General features: G+C 35.4%; 5 protein-coding genes across 5 annotated transcripts; 3 read left to right on the forward strand and 2 right to left on the reverse strand.

Annotated features, from left to right (window-relative positions):
- Nucleotides 1–203: 203 nt before the first annotated feature.
- On the reverse strand, nucleotides 204–2,109 carry LOC116344187 (probable H/ACA ribonucleoprotein complex subunit 1). The gene is made up of 7 exons (XM_031772621.1): nucleotides 2,017–2,109; nucleotides 1,739–1,918; nucleotides 1,416–1,655; nucleotides 1,144–1,315; nucleotides 964–1,008; nucleotides 798–812; nucleotides 204–483 (listed from the first exon to the last, which is right to left on the reverse strand). The coding sequence occupies exons 2-7, from the start codon at nucleotides 1,838–1,840 to the stop codon at nucleotides 404–406; spliced, it is 654 nt and encodes a 217-aa protein (XP_031628481.1). The 5' UTR covers nucleotides 1,841–1,918; nucleotides 2,017–2,109; the 3' UTR covers nucleotides 204–403.
- Nucleotides 2,094–4,942, forward strand: LOC116344186 (RUN domain-containing protein 1). The gene is made up of 4 exons (XM_031772620.1): nucleotides 2,094–2,612; nucleotides 2,685–3,732; nucleotides 3,799–4,280; nucleotides 4,342–4,942. The coding sequence occupies exons 1-4, from the start codon at nucleotides 2,416–2,418 to the stop codon at nucleotides 4,541–4,543; spliced, it is 1,929 nt and encodes a 642-aa protein (XP_031628480.1). The 5' UTR covers nucleotides 2,094–2,415; the 3' UTR covers nucleotides 4,544–4,942.
- Nucleotides 4,943–5,217: 275 nt separating this feature from the next.
- Nucleotides 5,218–9,530, forward strand: LOC116343733 (protein smoothened). The gene is made up of 8 exons (XM_031771948.1): nucleotides 5,218–5,332; nucleotides 5,575–5,971; nucleotides 6,088–6,361; nucleotides 6,435–6,648; nucleotides 6,729–6,928; nucleotides 6,995–7,415; nucleotides 7,490–7,663; nucleotides 7,726–9,530. Exons 1-8 carry the CDS (start codon nucleotides 5,325–5,327, stop codon nucleotides 9,074–9,076), a joined length of 3,039 nt encoding a protein of 1,012 aa, XP_031627808.1. The 5' UTR covers nucleotides 5,218–5,324; the 3' UTR covers nucleotides 9,077–9,530.
- Nucleotides 9,531–10,867: 1,337 nt separating this feature from the next.
- Nucleotides 10,868–11,654, forward strand: LOC116344349 (general odorant-binding protein 56a-like). The gene is made up of 3 exons (XM_031772843.1): nucleotides 10,868–11,001; nucleotides 11,118–11,252; nucleotides 11,337–11,654. Exons 1-3 carry the CDS (start codon nucleotides 10,951–10,953, stop codon nucleotides 11,547–11,549), a joined length of 399 nt encoding a protein of 132 aa, XP_031628703.1. The 5' UTR covers nucleotides 10,868–10,950; the 3' UTR covers nucleotides 11,550–11,654.
- Nucleotides 11,655–11,657: 3 nt separating this feature from the next.
- LOC116344344 (adenylyltransferase and sulfurtransferase MOCS3) lies at nucleotides 11,658–13,370 on the reverse strand. The gene is made up of 3 exons (XM_031772839.1): nucleotides 13,008–13,370; nucleotides 12,524–12,949; nucleotides 11,658–12,430 (listed from the first exon to the last, which is right to left on the reverse strand). The coding sequence occupies exons 1-3, from the start codon at nucleotides 13,264–13,266 to the stop codon at nucleotides 11,784–11,786; spliced, it is 1,332 nt and encodes a 443-aa protein (XP_031628699.1). The 5' UTR covers nucleotides 13,267–13,370; the 3' UTR covers nucleotides 11,658–11,783.
- Nucleotides 13,371–13,392: the final 22 nt, after the last annotated feature.

Below are 13,392 nucleotides of genomic sequence, written 5' to 3' on the forward strand. Positions count from 1 at the left end.
TCAAACCTATATACGCATGCATATGTTCGTCGGTAATTTGAAGGGTGCCTGAAATCAAGTTTAGGAGAAATTTTTAAATCATTTAAATATTTAATGCATTGCAATATATGATTGTGTTGGGAGGGGAAATGGTTCATGAATGAACGGACTCTTTTCTGTAGTGGTAAATGGTAAATGTCATCGTAAAATGAAATACAGTCTAATTTCAAAATATTTGATTTTGTAATATGTTTATTTTCATAAAAATAAAGTTTATGCATGTAATTAAATCTGCTTAAGAAATTGAACGACCCTGCTCTCATGCATGTAATGTAGTTAGATGTATTGTTGTTGTTGTTTTTTTATTTTATTAAAAAAGTCTCGATATAAATGTGTAATCCTGAGTTCAAGAAAGGCGCGTCGTTTACCACCGTTTTGGACCACCTCCACCGCCACCTCCACGACCTCTGAATCCACCGCCGCCACCACCTCGGCCAAATCCACCTGTTTAAAACATTTTCAATAAAAAAGAGAATTTGAGACACATATTGGTATAAAGTATTTGATTGAATCGATTGAACTATGATATTTTGAGCCAATGAAAATATCTCATCTGAATGAGCTCAACTGTTTTTTGTGAAAAACTGAATGAAAAGAGTATGAAGTGTCCATGCTACTTTATGCTACTTCTTTCATTCAGTAAAAAATTAATTTCTAAATCAGCCAAATGAGATATATAAAGTGGTTAAAAGAATCTCAGTCCATCGAATTGTATGGAAATTTTCGCGTTTTGGAAAGTGACTAGTTTGATGCTTTACCTCCACCTCCTCGGCCTGAAAATAAAGCAAAAGGAAATTAAAAGGTTAATTCGGTTCGACAAAAAAATCATGAAATTTTCAATCCTTTAAAGTTTTTGCTTGTCTCTTAATGTACGGACGCAAAAGTTTGTTTCAGAATTTAAAGAAATGTATGGTCTATTCTTACCTCCACCAGCTCCTCCACGACCTCTGAAACCACCGCCGCCACCACCTTAATAAAATTTTAGTTAAGAGATAAATTTGCATGAAAATGTACTATGATTATAAAAATTGTTTGGCCTTAATCGAATTCATTTCAATAGCAAAAAAATGACTCAATCATTTCAAACAAAATAACAATATTTACCTCGGCCACCGAAACCACCTCTACCACCGCCCCCGAAACCACCTCTGCCGCCACCTCCTCGTGCACCACCAACACCTCCTGGTGGTCCCTTCTTTCCCTTTGGTCCTTTGGGCTGTGGTGGTTTTGGTAAAAATCTATGCAACGGCAGCAATTTGGCTGGATCAATGAATAACTTTACGAATGAGATAGATTTTTAAATAAATGTTTTGATGAGAAAATGTTTAAAATAACTTTGATTGAAAAAAGCACGTTGTAAATTGCGCGCAACATACCTTTTGTTGTGACTTAAAACTACCGGCTTTCATATTTTCACCGAGTTTAATCGTAACGTAGTAATCCCGTAGATTACCAAAAATTTCGTCAATTTTGCCGATTTGTTCTTTATTCTCCAAGAAAATTGGAGCATTGAAATATGGAACATCTTGAATGGTAACCTTGCATACTAAATCATCTTGGCACGCATAATCAAAATATCCTAATGGAATTACTTTTTCGGGGGGTCCAGTTTCAAACTTTTTAAAATAAATTGAATGAAAAAATCGCGCTGTAAAAGACACGCAACATACCTTTTGTTAAACACGAGTTAAAAACATACCTTTTTAAAACCTCCACCGCCGCCACCGCCTCGGTTTCCACCTCTGAATCCGCCGCCTCCTCCTCGACCAAATCCTCCGCCACCTCGTCCACGGAAACTCATGTTGTTTTAACTGTCGTTTTGATTCTCACTTGTATTTTTCGTCGAAAAGATTCGATTCTCTCAGTCAGTCTTTCAATTCTGAAAATTCAACACAAGTCAAACAAAATTCGTTAATATTCTGCAGAGAATCAATACAATTTTTCTAACAAAAAATTGAGAAAATAAACAACATTTACCGACAACGCGTTTGTAATTAAGGTTAAGAGCTGACTATTATGATGCACGTGTTTGAAAGATAACTCAGCTGTCAACATGCAACATCTAATCGTCTGTCAAATGAAAATGGGTGCGTTTAATACCTGTTTTAAATATTTCCCTTATGTATATAGGGCAGGGTTGTCTACGAATGAAAAAAAAAATCCTCTGACCTGATAACATTTTCCACGCATAGATTTTCCATTTATTAGAACAGTTTCTTCATTGACATTTCGTTGGTGGAAAAACATCAATATGTTTTAATCCATATCATTGTACAGCATTCAGTTTTCGCAAATAAATTTCGTTCGTCTAAATAAATTTTTCATTTTAATTTTATTTATTTCGAATCGCATCGAGCGTTAGCAAACTCGATTTAAATGACTGATTTTAGTGAAGGTGAAGATGAAGTGTTTATTCGTTATGAAGGTGATAAAAAGATAAATAACAGTAGTGGAGACGATGATTTCGACGATGAAGAAGAAATAGACGTAGCAGCTGGCAGACGATGGGATCCACTTGGCGAAGAAAAAGATAACGATGAAACCGTTGTCGACCAAACGTCACGTCATGAAAAGTAAACAAACTTAAATTTTTAAATAAAATATTGTAATAAACAATTTATATAATCTCTTGTATTAAATTGCAGTGTTGATGGTAATAATTCACAAATCAAGCAGTTGGAGACTGAACAAGAGCTGCTGTCTACGTCATTGCAAGCATTGACGTCACATTTTGCTCAAGTGCAATTTCGATTGCGTCAAATTGTTGAGTCTCCGGCTATTGATCGTGATTCGTTGCTTCAAAGTCTCGAAGAATTTGCATTTCGCGGTATTCCCGAGGTGATGCGATTGAATCCACGCGAACATGAAAATCTCTACAAAATAATGGAACGACAACAGAATCGCCAATTTGAGTTAATCGAACATTTGAAACAACAGTTATCCGATGCAGAAAATTTTGCCTATGAATCTGGTGCGGACATATTGCCACAGTCCATTGTAGTTGAGAAACAAAAGGCCATAATAAATGAATTGAAAACAAAACTCAAGTTGAAAGTGGACGAGAAATTCTTACCCACATTAACTGAAGATGATATTCGTGCTCAGGTTGACAGTGCAATCGGTGAATTTGTGACACCATTGAAAATGCAAGACACACTCGTCAGCCAATTGAAAACACAAATTGTCGATTTGGAACGATTCGTGGCGTATTTACAAACTGAACAAGAAATGACCCCGGAAATGAAAGCGGCCATTAAAAATAGTAAAAATCCAGAAATTGGATTCCAAACATACAATTCGAAAACGGCACGCAGCAGAAAACAATCACAATCGGATGGTGGAAGCAAAGGACAGAAATCGAATGCACCAGGAACTAGTAGGAGTGATTACAGTTCCGGCGACCATGATCTCTCTGGAAAAGTGTCCAATTTATTGGTCAAGGCATCGGCTATTTTAGATATGTTTGCATTAACCCAACTCGGCTGCGGTAGTCAACGAATTCAACGGAATAGTTTGAAGAAAACAGCAAAGGGCAATCATTGGGGCGATCTACGAGCTCAGCTTGAAGTCGATGTACAAGAAATCATATCGATGGTGGCATCCATTGAAAAATTACAGAAAGAGAACACAGCGATTCAAGAGTGTGATAGTAGCGATACTGATGATTATCAAGACGACCACACTTCAAATAATGTAAGTAAAAATAATCGATTTAAATTAAATATAAAAATTCAAAAATGTATTTTCTTCTAAACACAGTTAAAAGCAAAGCGAAAACTTAGCCAGGCGGACAAAGAGTACATTGCATCGATGCAAGTGGAAATAACAGCATTGGTTCGAAAACAGTTTGCAATCACACTACAGGGACTAATGCAACATGGCCTCCGTGATAATAGTAAAACGTCGACAAGTTTGGTTCCGTTCATTGGATGCATGTTGCCGTTACAACAACCAACACCCCATAGACGAGTTGATGAAACCGAAGAACGTCCAAATCAACAGATGCACGTGTGGGAGCTCATTTTAGAATATTATCATATCAAAAATGGCGATCAATTCAACGATACACCGGCTCGAAAATTATCCGAATCGTTCAATTTAGATATCATGGGACTTGGGTCACAATCCTCTTCCAATAAACATACGCTGCTCACGGTCATCGGTTCTATCATCGCTCTACATGCGCCATACAAACGAAGCTATAATTCACATTTCAAAGCATTCATTTCGGCTGCATTGAAGTGAGTATAACGCTATTTGCAATCAGTAGCATTCGATTTAATCATGATTGAATCTTTTCAGTGCGCGAAAGCTAACACATTGGTTGAATTTGATCTATCAGAGTCCAGATCTCATCGAACAATACTACACCGACTGGAGCTATGTGGCTCACACTGGGTTTCGCGACGCATTACGAACCATTGACCGACTATCTCACCATGATTTCGATTTGCCCGTTGATTTAGCTGTACGACAATTTCAAAATATCAAAGATATTTTTTAATCGATGGTGTTTTAATGTAAACTTATTCCAGAAAACAAATCAATTTAATCTCAATTTAAGTACTTAATTTTCATTCAAAGAAATGAGATCTCATCATTCGAAAATTCCAATTATTTCCATTATTTAAGACGTAAAATACGAATCATTCAAAACTCACCTGAACACAGGCGATTTAATCGAACTCTCTGTATTTAAATACGGGTTTTATTTTTTGTGTGATGACATATTTATTTATTTTATTTATTCAATCGTTTCACAATTTCTCAACATTTTTCTTTTTCTTTTTTAGAGAAATTATCTTTATTTACATAATAGTATCTCTTATCATGCCATTGCAATTGTTACTATTTAAAAAAAACTATTCTAGTCTACCGAGTTACTTGATTTGAAATTTTTAAACACTTCAAATCTTTCAATCGATTCTTCACGATGTAAAAAAAGAACAGTAAATAAAGACTTTATTGCAATCTTATGCAAATGTTTACTTGAGAAAAAAACGGACATTTTAATTTAAACTAAAATTTTGTGTGAAATAGTCATTGCACAAAAGACAAAGAGGATCATTTTGACAATAGGGATCCATATGCATCTCACATATGTGTATTGCTGCTATTGAGCATGTGTGTCTTACTACATATGCGTGAGAAAAATCACAGAAATGTCAAACATACCGCATCAGTTTGAGGAGAACAACAACAACGATAACATCAGTATAGTGCTGATTGAGCAAGAGCTGTAAACAAAAGAAGAAGAAGAAGACAGCGAAGAAGCGATGTAAAATATGAAGTTGTAAGTTTTTTTTCTGCAAAATTTCCATTTGTTATCCCATATTTTTGGCCATTCAATACAATCATATGAACAAAAAAAGATTGAAAATTAAATTAAAATGAATAAGTACCACATACTGAGTCTGAGTATGCCAGAATTGTACATGATCAAAGTCAAATAGAATCCGAATTTGTTAACTTGTTGCCTTTGTCTTTCGATAATATTGTTTATCAGACTAATGCATTTCTATGTAATTTTTTTAGCATCGTAATGAGCGTTATAGTTTGGGCATTTTTGTGTCAAGTGCTGTGTTGGAATGCGGTGAATGCTGTTTTCATTGAAACGCCATCGCTAGTCGAAAAGCCTGAAGATGAACAATTGGATTTGTTGTCGATCAATGGTCGGGACTTTCTCAGTAATATCACAAAAGACATAAGTGGCAAACCATGGCATGATGATCGGGAACAAAATTACATAATTCGCTGTCTTCGACCTGCAAAATGTGAACGAATACAAACAAATACATGTTTTGGTAGTAAAATTCCATATAAATACACCAGCGGCCAATTGTCGGAAGAAGGAAATCAAGAGTCAAATATTAAAAAACTAAACCAACTCGAAGCATTGCGAAATGTTCCAAAGTGTTGGGAAGTAATTCAGGTAAAAATGTCCCTTCTACATGCTAAAACCATAAACAACATTTCTTTCTAAGAAATCCCTTTCTTCATGCATTTTGTACGATAACAACATACTTGTGTCTTCCACGTGTTATATAGCCATTTTTATGTGCAGTTTATTTGCCAAAATGCACAAAGAGCAAAGGCAAAGAATATGTTTATTTGCCATCATATGAAATGTGCCAAGCAACCGTTGAACCATGCCGAGTTTTGTACGATACCGACTTCTTTCCGAGCTATCTCAAGTGTGATGAAAAAGTGTTCCCGTGCAAAAATTGTAGCAATGATGTTCGCGAAATGAAATTTACACCAATTTCTAGTCAGTGTATTTCACCATTGGTTGCAACTGATTCGGCTATCAATTATTATCCAGGTAACGTTTGAATTCATGGTTCATCAATATCGTTCGAAATGCGAATTGATCATTTTCCATTAAACATCAATAGATATCGAAGGATGTGGTCTTCAATGTAGAGATCCTATGTATACGGAAGGTGAGCATGAATCAGTGCAAACGTTGATCTTTTGGGGCGCAACACTTTGTCTGGTTTGTAACTTTTACATGATCGCAACGTTTTCGATTCATGATTGGCGGCATTCAAAACATCCAGCATGGAATTTATTCTACATTAGCATTTGTTTACTGTGCAACTGGATTGGGTGAGTATCTCAACGATGATCTTATAATCAATTGAATTCATAAAACAATGATGTTTTTTGTATTTTATGTCATTTTCAAGGTGGATGTTACAATTTGTGCCTGGCCATCGAGATAATATTGTATGTCGTCGCGATGGAACATTACGATATTCCGAACCGAGTGCCGGCGACAATTTGGCCTGTATCATCCCCTTCATTTTGGTCTATTACTTTTCGATTGCGGCTAATATATGGTTTGCCATTTTCACATACCATTGGTACTTACAGACAAAAGATCGAGGTATGAACTGATCACGTCTTGCAAGCAAAAGCTCTTGATTAAATTACAAATATTGCATCATTTTAGGAAGCATTCGAGATCGTATCGATAAAGAGAGTTTCTACTTTCATTTCATCGCCTGGGCTCTGCCCTTCATTTTAACTGTCACCATAATGGTGCTGAGTGAAGTGGATGGAAACAGCATTACTGGGATTTGTTTTGTTGGTTATCGAAATCGTGCCATTCGAACCGGATTAGTATTGGTGCCAGTGGCTATTTTATCATTTATCAGTGTGATTTTCACATTTCGGGGAATCTTGAATTTGAATCGCATAAAACGTTGTAGTGCTACCAGCAGCGAAGAAGCATCAAAGCTCAGTTCACACATTTTGGGAATGGGCATACGAACGATGCTGGTCATCTTTTTCACTTCGTCATTTTTCGTCTTCGAAAATTATGAGGTGCCCAATGCTACAATGTTCGCCAAGAGTTTGACCGATTTTATTACGTGCGTATCAAGCGTTGTTTTCTTGTGTTTTGATTCACTTGAGTTAAAAACTACTTGTGATTTTGTTTTTGCAGATGCAAAATAGTGGAAAGCAGCCCAAATGACGTAACCAAGTGTAAAATTCAGAATCGTCCTAGTGTTGCCGTGACTCAACTTGGCTTGTTGAGTTTATTCGGCGTGAATTTGGTAATAACGTCGTGGTGCTGGACAACGCAAGCGTTGAAGACGTGGAAAAGATTCGTTAGACGGTATGTAAACGAAATAATTTTTATCGCATTTCTTTCTCTTGACAATATGCTTTCATCTACAGAAAAACTGGCAACGAACTGAGCGAAGATGATAAAATGCGTCCAAAGCATCGAATTATCGCTGATGCATATGCCAAGCGCAAGCACATGGATGGTGACATTTCAGTTTCCATTGATCATACTCTCACCGATCCGGCTGGCTTAAACTTCGATGTAAACAATTTAAATCCAGCCGAATCGGATGGAATGAGCTCAACACTGAGAAACTATATGTACAATATAATCAATCGAAGAGGTGCCGTGGAATTGGAACCCTTCACATTGGAAGATAAACGAAATGGTGTATCATATCCGAGCTCATGTGCCGAAAATAGTTATAACAATTCGGAAGTGAGTGTGAGTGTGCGACATATTGAGGTTGAGTCACGTCGCAACTCAGTGGACTCACAAATCTCATTGAAAATGTCGGAAACAAATTTCAAAGCAACACTAGAGAGCCGACCGCAAAAGCATAAAGGTATCAATATGAAAACGAAAAAACGTCAACGTAACATTTTGTATACAAAACGAACCAATCGTCGAGCGAGCAGTTCATCGATTGAAAGTCAACGAATTACGAATCAAATGCAAAATTTCAAATATAAATATCCGAAAAATGGAATACCAAATGTGGGTGAAAATACGACGTATGGACGCCGCAATGCCATATCAGCCAGACCGGGTGACATTTTAAATGAGTTGAGAAGTCAGTTTAAATCTCACGATGATGATGATGATGACCAGTCGATTGATGAGGCGCAAACGATGGAAATAAATGAACCATCAAATATGCTTGTACCAGTAGATATGGGAGCATGTTCACATCAAAGAGTAGACAGCATTGACAGATTGGATGCATCACATGATAATCAAGCATCCCTCGAACAAATAATCATTGGATTATTAAGAAATAGCGACGAAAAAAAAATAAAACATTTGCTGAAAATGAGCCACGATTATCCCAATGGTGTGGATAAAAGTCATCGAAACAGCACAAAACGCTCGAAAACCCAACGTAATTCACATCACAAAATGTATGAACAACAGACAAACGATGAATCACATCCATCGATTATAAAAACTGAGAAAGATTCGGGTACGTCAATGTCATCATCGATAGACAGGGAGATGTCTCAATCTCAAAATAGCAAACGAAGTTGTGATGTTGGCATTCAGGCCAATGACTTTGATATCGCAGGGCAACGTTCACGAAACAATTATGATCAGGATGAGGAATGCACCGAAATGCATCACTTATTGCCAAATGGCAGAAGAAGAGATGCACCAACTATCGTTCGGAAAAATATAAGAGAATTCGAAATGTCGAGTGGACCGCAAAAAATGCAAAAAGTACATGATCTTCTGTGGCCATAAAATTGATTATTTCAATACTGAATATAAGAAATTCGATGACATTTTGCATACATGCAACGTCACACCCAATTTATGTTATTTACGCGATCAACCAACTATTTTCTTTGTACGCTTTTTTTTATCTTTTTGCGTAAATTTTTTTGTAGTATTTTATCTCATATTTTTAGCAATGACGACAAAAACAATTTTATTCTTTTATTTTAACAACGAAAAAAACTATTACCATGTAGTATTTAGATGCTAATTTTAGCCGTTAATAACACTCAGAACTGATAAATGCAATTGCAAGCATTTAATTTGGACTTTTTTTTACCCAATTTCTTTTCCTTTGCGATAAAGAATAATTATTCGAAACAATGGCTCAAATTTCATTTATTCTCATTCTCTTGTATCGTTTCGAATTATACATATATAGTCTTTATATTATTGAATCTCGTTTTTATCACCGAATTAATGAAGCGAAATAAGTTTTTTAACGAAATACGGAAATTTATATCGAAATGTTTTATTCATAAATACTCAAGACTTTTTGTAATGTATTGACTTTTAAATCTCTAGGTTTAAATAAAGATTAATTCTATAAAATTTCAAATGATCATTTTTTTCATATAATATCATAAGGTTTTCCTCAATTCCAAGACATACACATGCTTGTATGTGCATCATTAATCACTTTTTTAAGGTTCTATCAGATAATGTTGTTATATTCCAGTTCATTGATATAACATTTTTGAAGGTCGACCGCAATAGAAAATCATCTTAAACCACAAAACCAATGAGCAATTTATAAATTGAATTATACAATATGCAACTGGCACCTTTGATTAGGTGATGACTTTTTTTCACTATTTAATAATGTATTAACAAGAACCATTAAGTATGAACGTAGATTATGTAAATGATTATATCGGTAAAGCTACAAAGAAAAAAAAAGTAGCATTTATTGCTGATAATGTCTATTCGTGATTCAAAATATCTGTATTTGTTTCAATTGCAATTAAATTTCAAATTGAAAATCCATTAAATTCTAGAGAATTCTTTAACTGAGCCATTTAGTTCCCGAAATAATATCAATAAAGTAATTAATAACTGGTTGAGATTTTTGTAATTTCTCACCCTCTAAAACGGTTTTCAACAAACATCCGTATGAATATGAACAAAAGATCATTCTGAGTAATTCAGCGAAAAAAGCATAGCTCACGCATTGTCCTTTTGCAAAGAGAAAAAAAAATGAAAAAAGTAATCGTTGAGGTGAGAATGCATTCAATAGAAAAAAAAATGAAATTAACATATTAGGTTGCGTGCACTTACCATTGGCATTGTATCTATAAAGTATAGAACATGAAAACATCCAATATCTTTTAATCGACAGCAATCGTTGAATTTCACGCAATTCGCGAGCATTGAACGCCAATGTGAAATAAAAGTAAAAACAAGCAAATATAAATGCCGTATCTTTTATAATGCCAAGAATGAAGTGAAAAAAGGTTACGGTTCTGTTCAATTTTTTTTCTTCTTTATTTCTATTTCCATTGGCAACAACAAATGAATATACGTTTTGCGAACGTGTTTTTAATCACCTACCTATGTCAATCATCGTTGTTTGCATCTCTGTTGCCCCCCTCCACCACCAACAAGCAAATTTACTTTCAATGGAAAATTTCATTAGCAATTCCGAATCATGCATTGTTTTTTCTCAATACTTAATTTTCATTCCATTTGATTTTAGCTTTGTTTCCATACAGCTGATGTAAAAGTGAACGAAAAGATTTACTATAAATATGATGGGAAAGTACGGTGTAGATATCAGTTCACTGTGACCAAGCAGACAGTTCAGTTATTCAGTTATAACATAAAAATAAAATAATTTCATTATGAAATACTTTGTTGTTGCTTTGTGCTTTGCCGTAATTTGCAGCATTTCTGTAAGTTTAATTTCATTTTACGAGTGATTCCGTTACATAGTTCTAGATCTAGAGCAATACCGTTGACAATAGTTAGAGCAATATTTTGAATGATATTTTTCTATCGTTGATTTCAGGCTGTTACCGATGAGCAAAAACAAATTGCCGATAAGGTGGCAAAGGACTGTGCCAGTGAAAATGGTTTGAGTGCAGAGGAGGTGCAAAAGATTCGCACCAACCCAAAGAGCACCGTGAATGATCCAAAATCACAGGTAAATGAAGTTGAAAATCTGTGATTGTAATCAGTGTTTTGTACAATTCATCAAGTATTAAATATATTGTGATGTTTTCTCTAGAAATTCGGCAAATGTTTCCTCTCAAAATTGGGTTTCATCGACAGCAATGGTGATTTCCAAGAAAATGTTGCCGTTGAAAAATTATCCAAAGGTGAGGACAAAGCCAAGGTTGAAGAGATCGTGAAATCATGCAAATCGGTCATTGGTGATAACAAAGACGAAAATCCAATCAAATTGTACGCTTGCTACTTGGAAAAGAAGGCTTTGGCTTAAACACCCGACAATCAAACATTTTTCAAACTTTAAATATATTTCGAATTGTATGACCCAAAATATGAACCAGCCATAAACTTTTTTCAATAAATTATTTAATCAAAATACAAACTTTTTTCTGTTTTATTCATAAAAGAGGAATATTTTCTTTAGTTTCCAATGTCTCTTAGTCTATATATAGTTATTTCAATATTAAATTGTAGTAGCCAACATCAGCTGTAAAATAATTTTTATTCAATATTTTGGAAAATATTCATCGATTTGGTTTGTCCACGCATGTAGTCCCCCAATGATGTCATAGATTTGTACTGTAGAATCATCAAGTTCTTCGATCAGTTTTTTGGCAGCAATTTGTGAATCATTGCCACGCCGGCATATAACAAAAACTTGTGGAATCTTTTCATTCTTGATGCGTTCGATTAATGCTTTTCGACTGGCGCTATTTGGATCCTGAAATATTTTGATTGGGTGATTTTCAGATTGTTTTAAGCTACAGATTTCGTATTCGTTTTCGGATCGAACGTCAATCAATAGATGCTTGTCATTGTTCTCACGATGTTTGTTAAGACTTTGCACAGAAATCCGTTGATTTGGCGGCAGCACTTCCAATTGTAATTCTTTATCTGATGCTTTCATCCCGCAAAATTGTTCGTAATCAATGAGTGATGTGATTTTTCTTGGTTCTGCACAAATTTCACAATTTCCTGATTTGCCTCGTAGCTTAACATTGCGAAATGTTGAATTCACACCATCGAACAATAGTAGTCTACTGCTTAAAGTGCTTTCAATACCAGTCACAATTTTAATCGCTTCGAGTGCTTGTAATGTCCCAATGACACCAGTAATCGCACCAACGACACCACCATCGCCGCAGTTCATTACTAGAGATAAAAATAGATACTAGAACATTAATAGTGTTCTGGAAATGAGGTGTATGGTTTGTGAAATTGAAAACATATTTAGTAATGACGAACCTGTTTCTGGTGGCGGTGGCTTCGGGAATAAACAGCGATAACAGGGTCCGTTCCGATAGTTGTACACGGTCAATTGACCTTCAAACTGTAGTGCACTGCCGGACACTAGCGGTTTTGAACGAAAAACACAAGCATCGTTCAGCAAATACCGTGTTGCGACATTGTCTGTGCAATCCAATACAATGTCATAGTTCTGTATGATTTCGAGTGCGTTTTTCGAATTCAGTTGATCTTGATATGCCGTCACTTTTATTGATGAATTTAGCTTTTCCAGATGGTTTTTGATTGACACCGCTTTTGCAGTGCCAATGCTCTCTTCTTGGTGCACGATTTGTCGATGCAAATTATTCAATTCAACTGTGTCATAGTCTATGATTCCGATATGACCAATTCCAGCTCCACACAGGTAAAGCGATGAAGGGCAGCCTATGATGTAAAAAAAAAATCAGTTTCATTTGACCTATTTCAGTTGTGTGTAACTTACCGAGTCCACCGGCTCCAACAATCAAAATATTCGCATTCCGCAATTTAATTTGTCCCTTCACACCAATTTCGGGTAAAATAATTTGCCGACTGAATCGACCAATTTCGATATTGGTTAACGAATTTTTATTGTTTGATGGATTCGGTTCACTTGAACTTGCACGTAATTGCTGCAGTTCCACTTTTTTCGCTTCTAATTTAGTGGTTAATTCATCGATTTCCTTTTCTAAGCATTGTATTTTCTCAGCTTTGGAACACATTTTAATGTGGAAATTTTATTTGAAGAAAGAAAAATAAACTAAAATTTAATGTTTGCAGTGGGGATTTTGTTTCACATGTTCAAAAGTTGTCAAAGTTGTTTTGATATGAATGGATACGTTCAACGC

Source organism: Contarinia nasturtii, unplaced genomic scaffold, assembly GCF_009176525.2.
Source record: "Contarinia nasturtii isolate CC-2019 unplaced genomic scaffold, AAFC_CNas_1.1 Cnas_scaffold_1037, whole genome shotgun sequence".
NCBI classification, from domain to species: domain Eukaryota; kingdom Metazoa; phylum Arthropoda; class Insecta; order Diptera; family Cecidomyiidae; genus Contarinia; species Contarinia nasturtii.

What these genes read in the sequence shown, in the direction of transcription:
- LOC116344187 (XM_031772621.1), bottom strand. Translation starts at nt 1,840, where the DNA reads ATGAGTTTCCGTGGACGAGGTGGCGGAGGATTTGGTCGAGGAGGAGGC. An exon ending in GTTTTAAGTCACAACAAAAG is followed by an intron (nt 1,316 to 1,415) that starts GTATGTTGCGCG and finishes TCATTCGTAAAG; the next exon opens with TTATTCATTGATCCAGCCAA. An exon ending in AGGTGGTTTCGGTGGCCGAG is followed by an intron (nt 1,009 to 1,143) that starts GTAAATATTGTT and finishes AATTTTATTAAG; the next exon opens with GTGGTGGCGGCGGTGGTTTC.
- LOC116344186 (XM_031772620.1), top strand. Translation starts at nt 2,416, where the DNA reads ATGACTGATTTTAGTGAAGGTGAAGATGAAGTGTTTATTCGTTATGAA. An exon ending in ACGACCACACTTCAAATAAT is followed by an intron (nt 3,733 to 3,798) that starts GTAAGTAAAAAT and finishes TTCTAAACACAG; the next exon opens with TTAAAAGCAAAGCGAAAACT. An exon ending in TTCATTTCGGCTGCATTGAA is followed by an intron (nt 4,281 to 4,341) that starts GTGAGTATAACG and finishes GAATCTTTTCAG; the next exon opens with TGCGCGAAAGCTAACACATT.
- LOC116343733 (XM_031771948.1), top strand. An exon ending in AGTTTGACCGATTTTATTAC is followed by an intron (nt 7,416 to 7,489) that starts GTGCGTATCAAG and finishes TTGTTTTTGCAG; the next exon opens with ATGCAAAATAGTGGAAAGCA. An exon ending in TGGAAAAGATTCGTTAGACG is followed by an intron (nt 7,664 to 7,725) that starts GTATGTAAACGA and finishes TTTCATCTACAG; the next exon opens with AAAAACTGGCAACGAACTGA.
- LOC116344349 (XM_031772843.1), top strand. Translation starts at nt 10,951, where the DNA reads ATGAAATACTTTGTTGTTGCTTTGTGCTTTGCCGTAATTTGCAGCATT. An exon ending in CCGTAATTTGCAGCATTTCT is followed by an intron (nt 11,002 to 11,117) that starts GTAAGTTTAATT and finishes CGTTGATTTCAG; the next exon opens with GCTGTTACCGATGAGCAAAA. An exon ending in TGAATGATCCAAAATCACAG is followed by an intron (nt 11,253 to 11,336) that starts GTAAATGAAGTT and finishes TGTTTTCTCTAG; the next exon opens with AAATTCGGCAAATGTTTCCT.
- LOC116344344 (XM_031772839.1), bottom strand. Translation starts at nt 13,266, where the DNA reads ATGTGTTCCAAAGCTGAGAAAATACAATGCTTAGAAAAGGAAATCGAT. An exon ending in TGTTGGAGCCGGTGGACTCG is followed by an intron (nt 12,950 to 13,007) that starts GTAAGTTACACA and finishes TTTACATCATAG; the next exon opens with GCTGCCCTTCATCGCTTTAC. An exon ending in GCCACCGCCACCAGAAACAG is followed by an intron (nt 12,431 to 12,523) that starts GTTCGTCATTAC and finishes TTTTATCTCTAG; the next exon opens with TAATGAACTGCGGCGATGGT.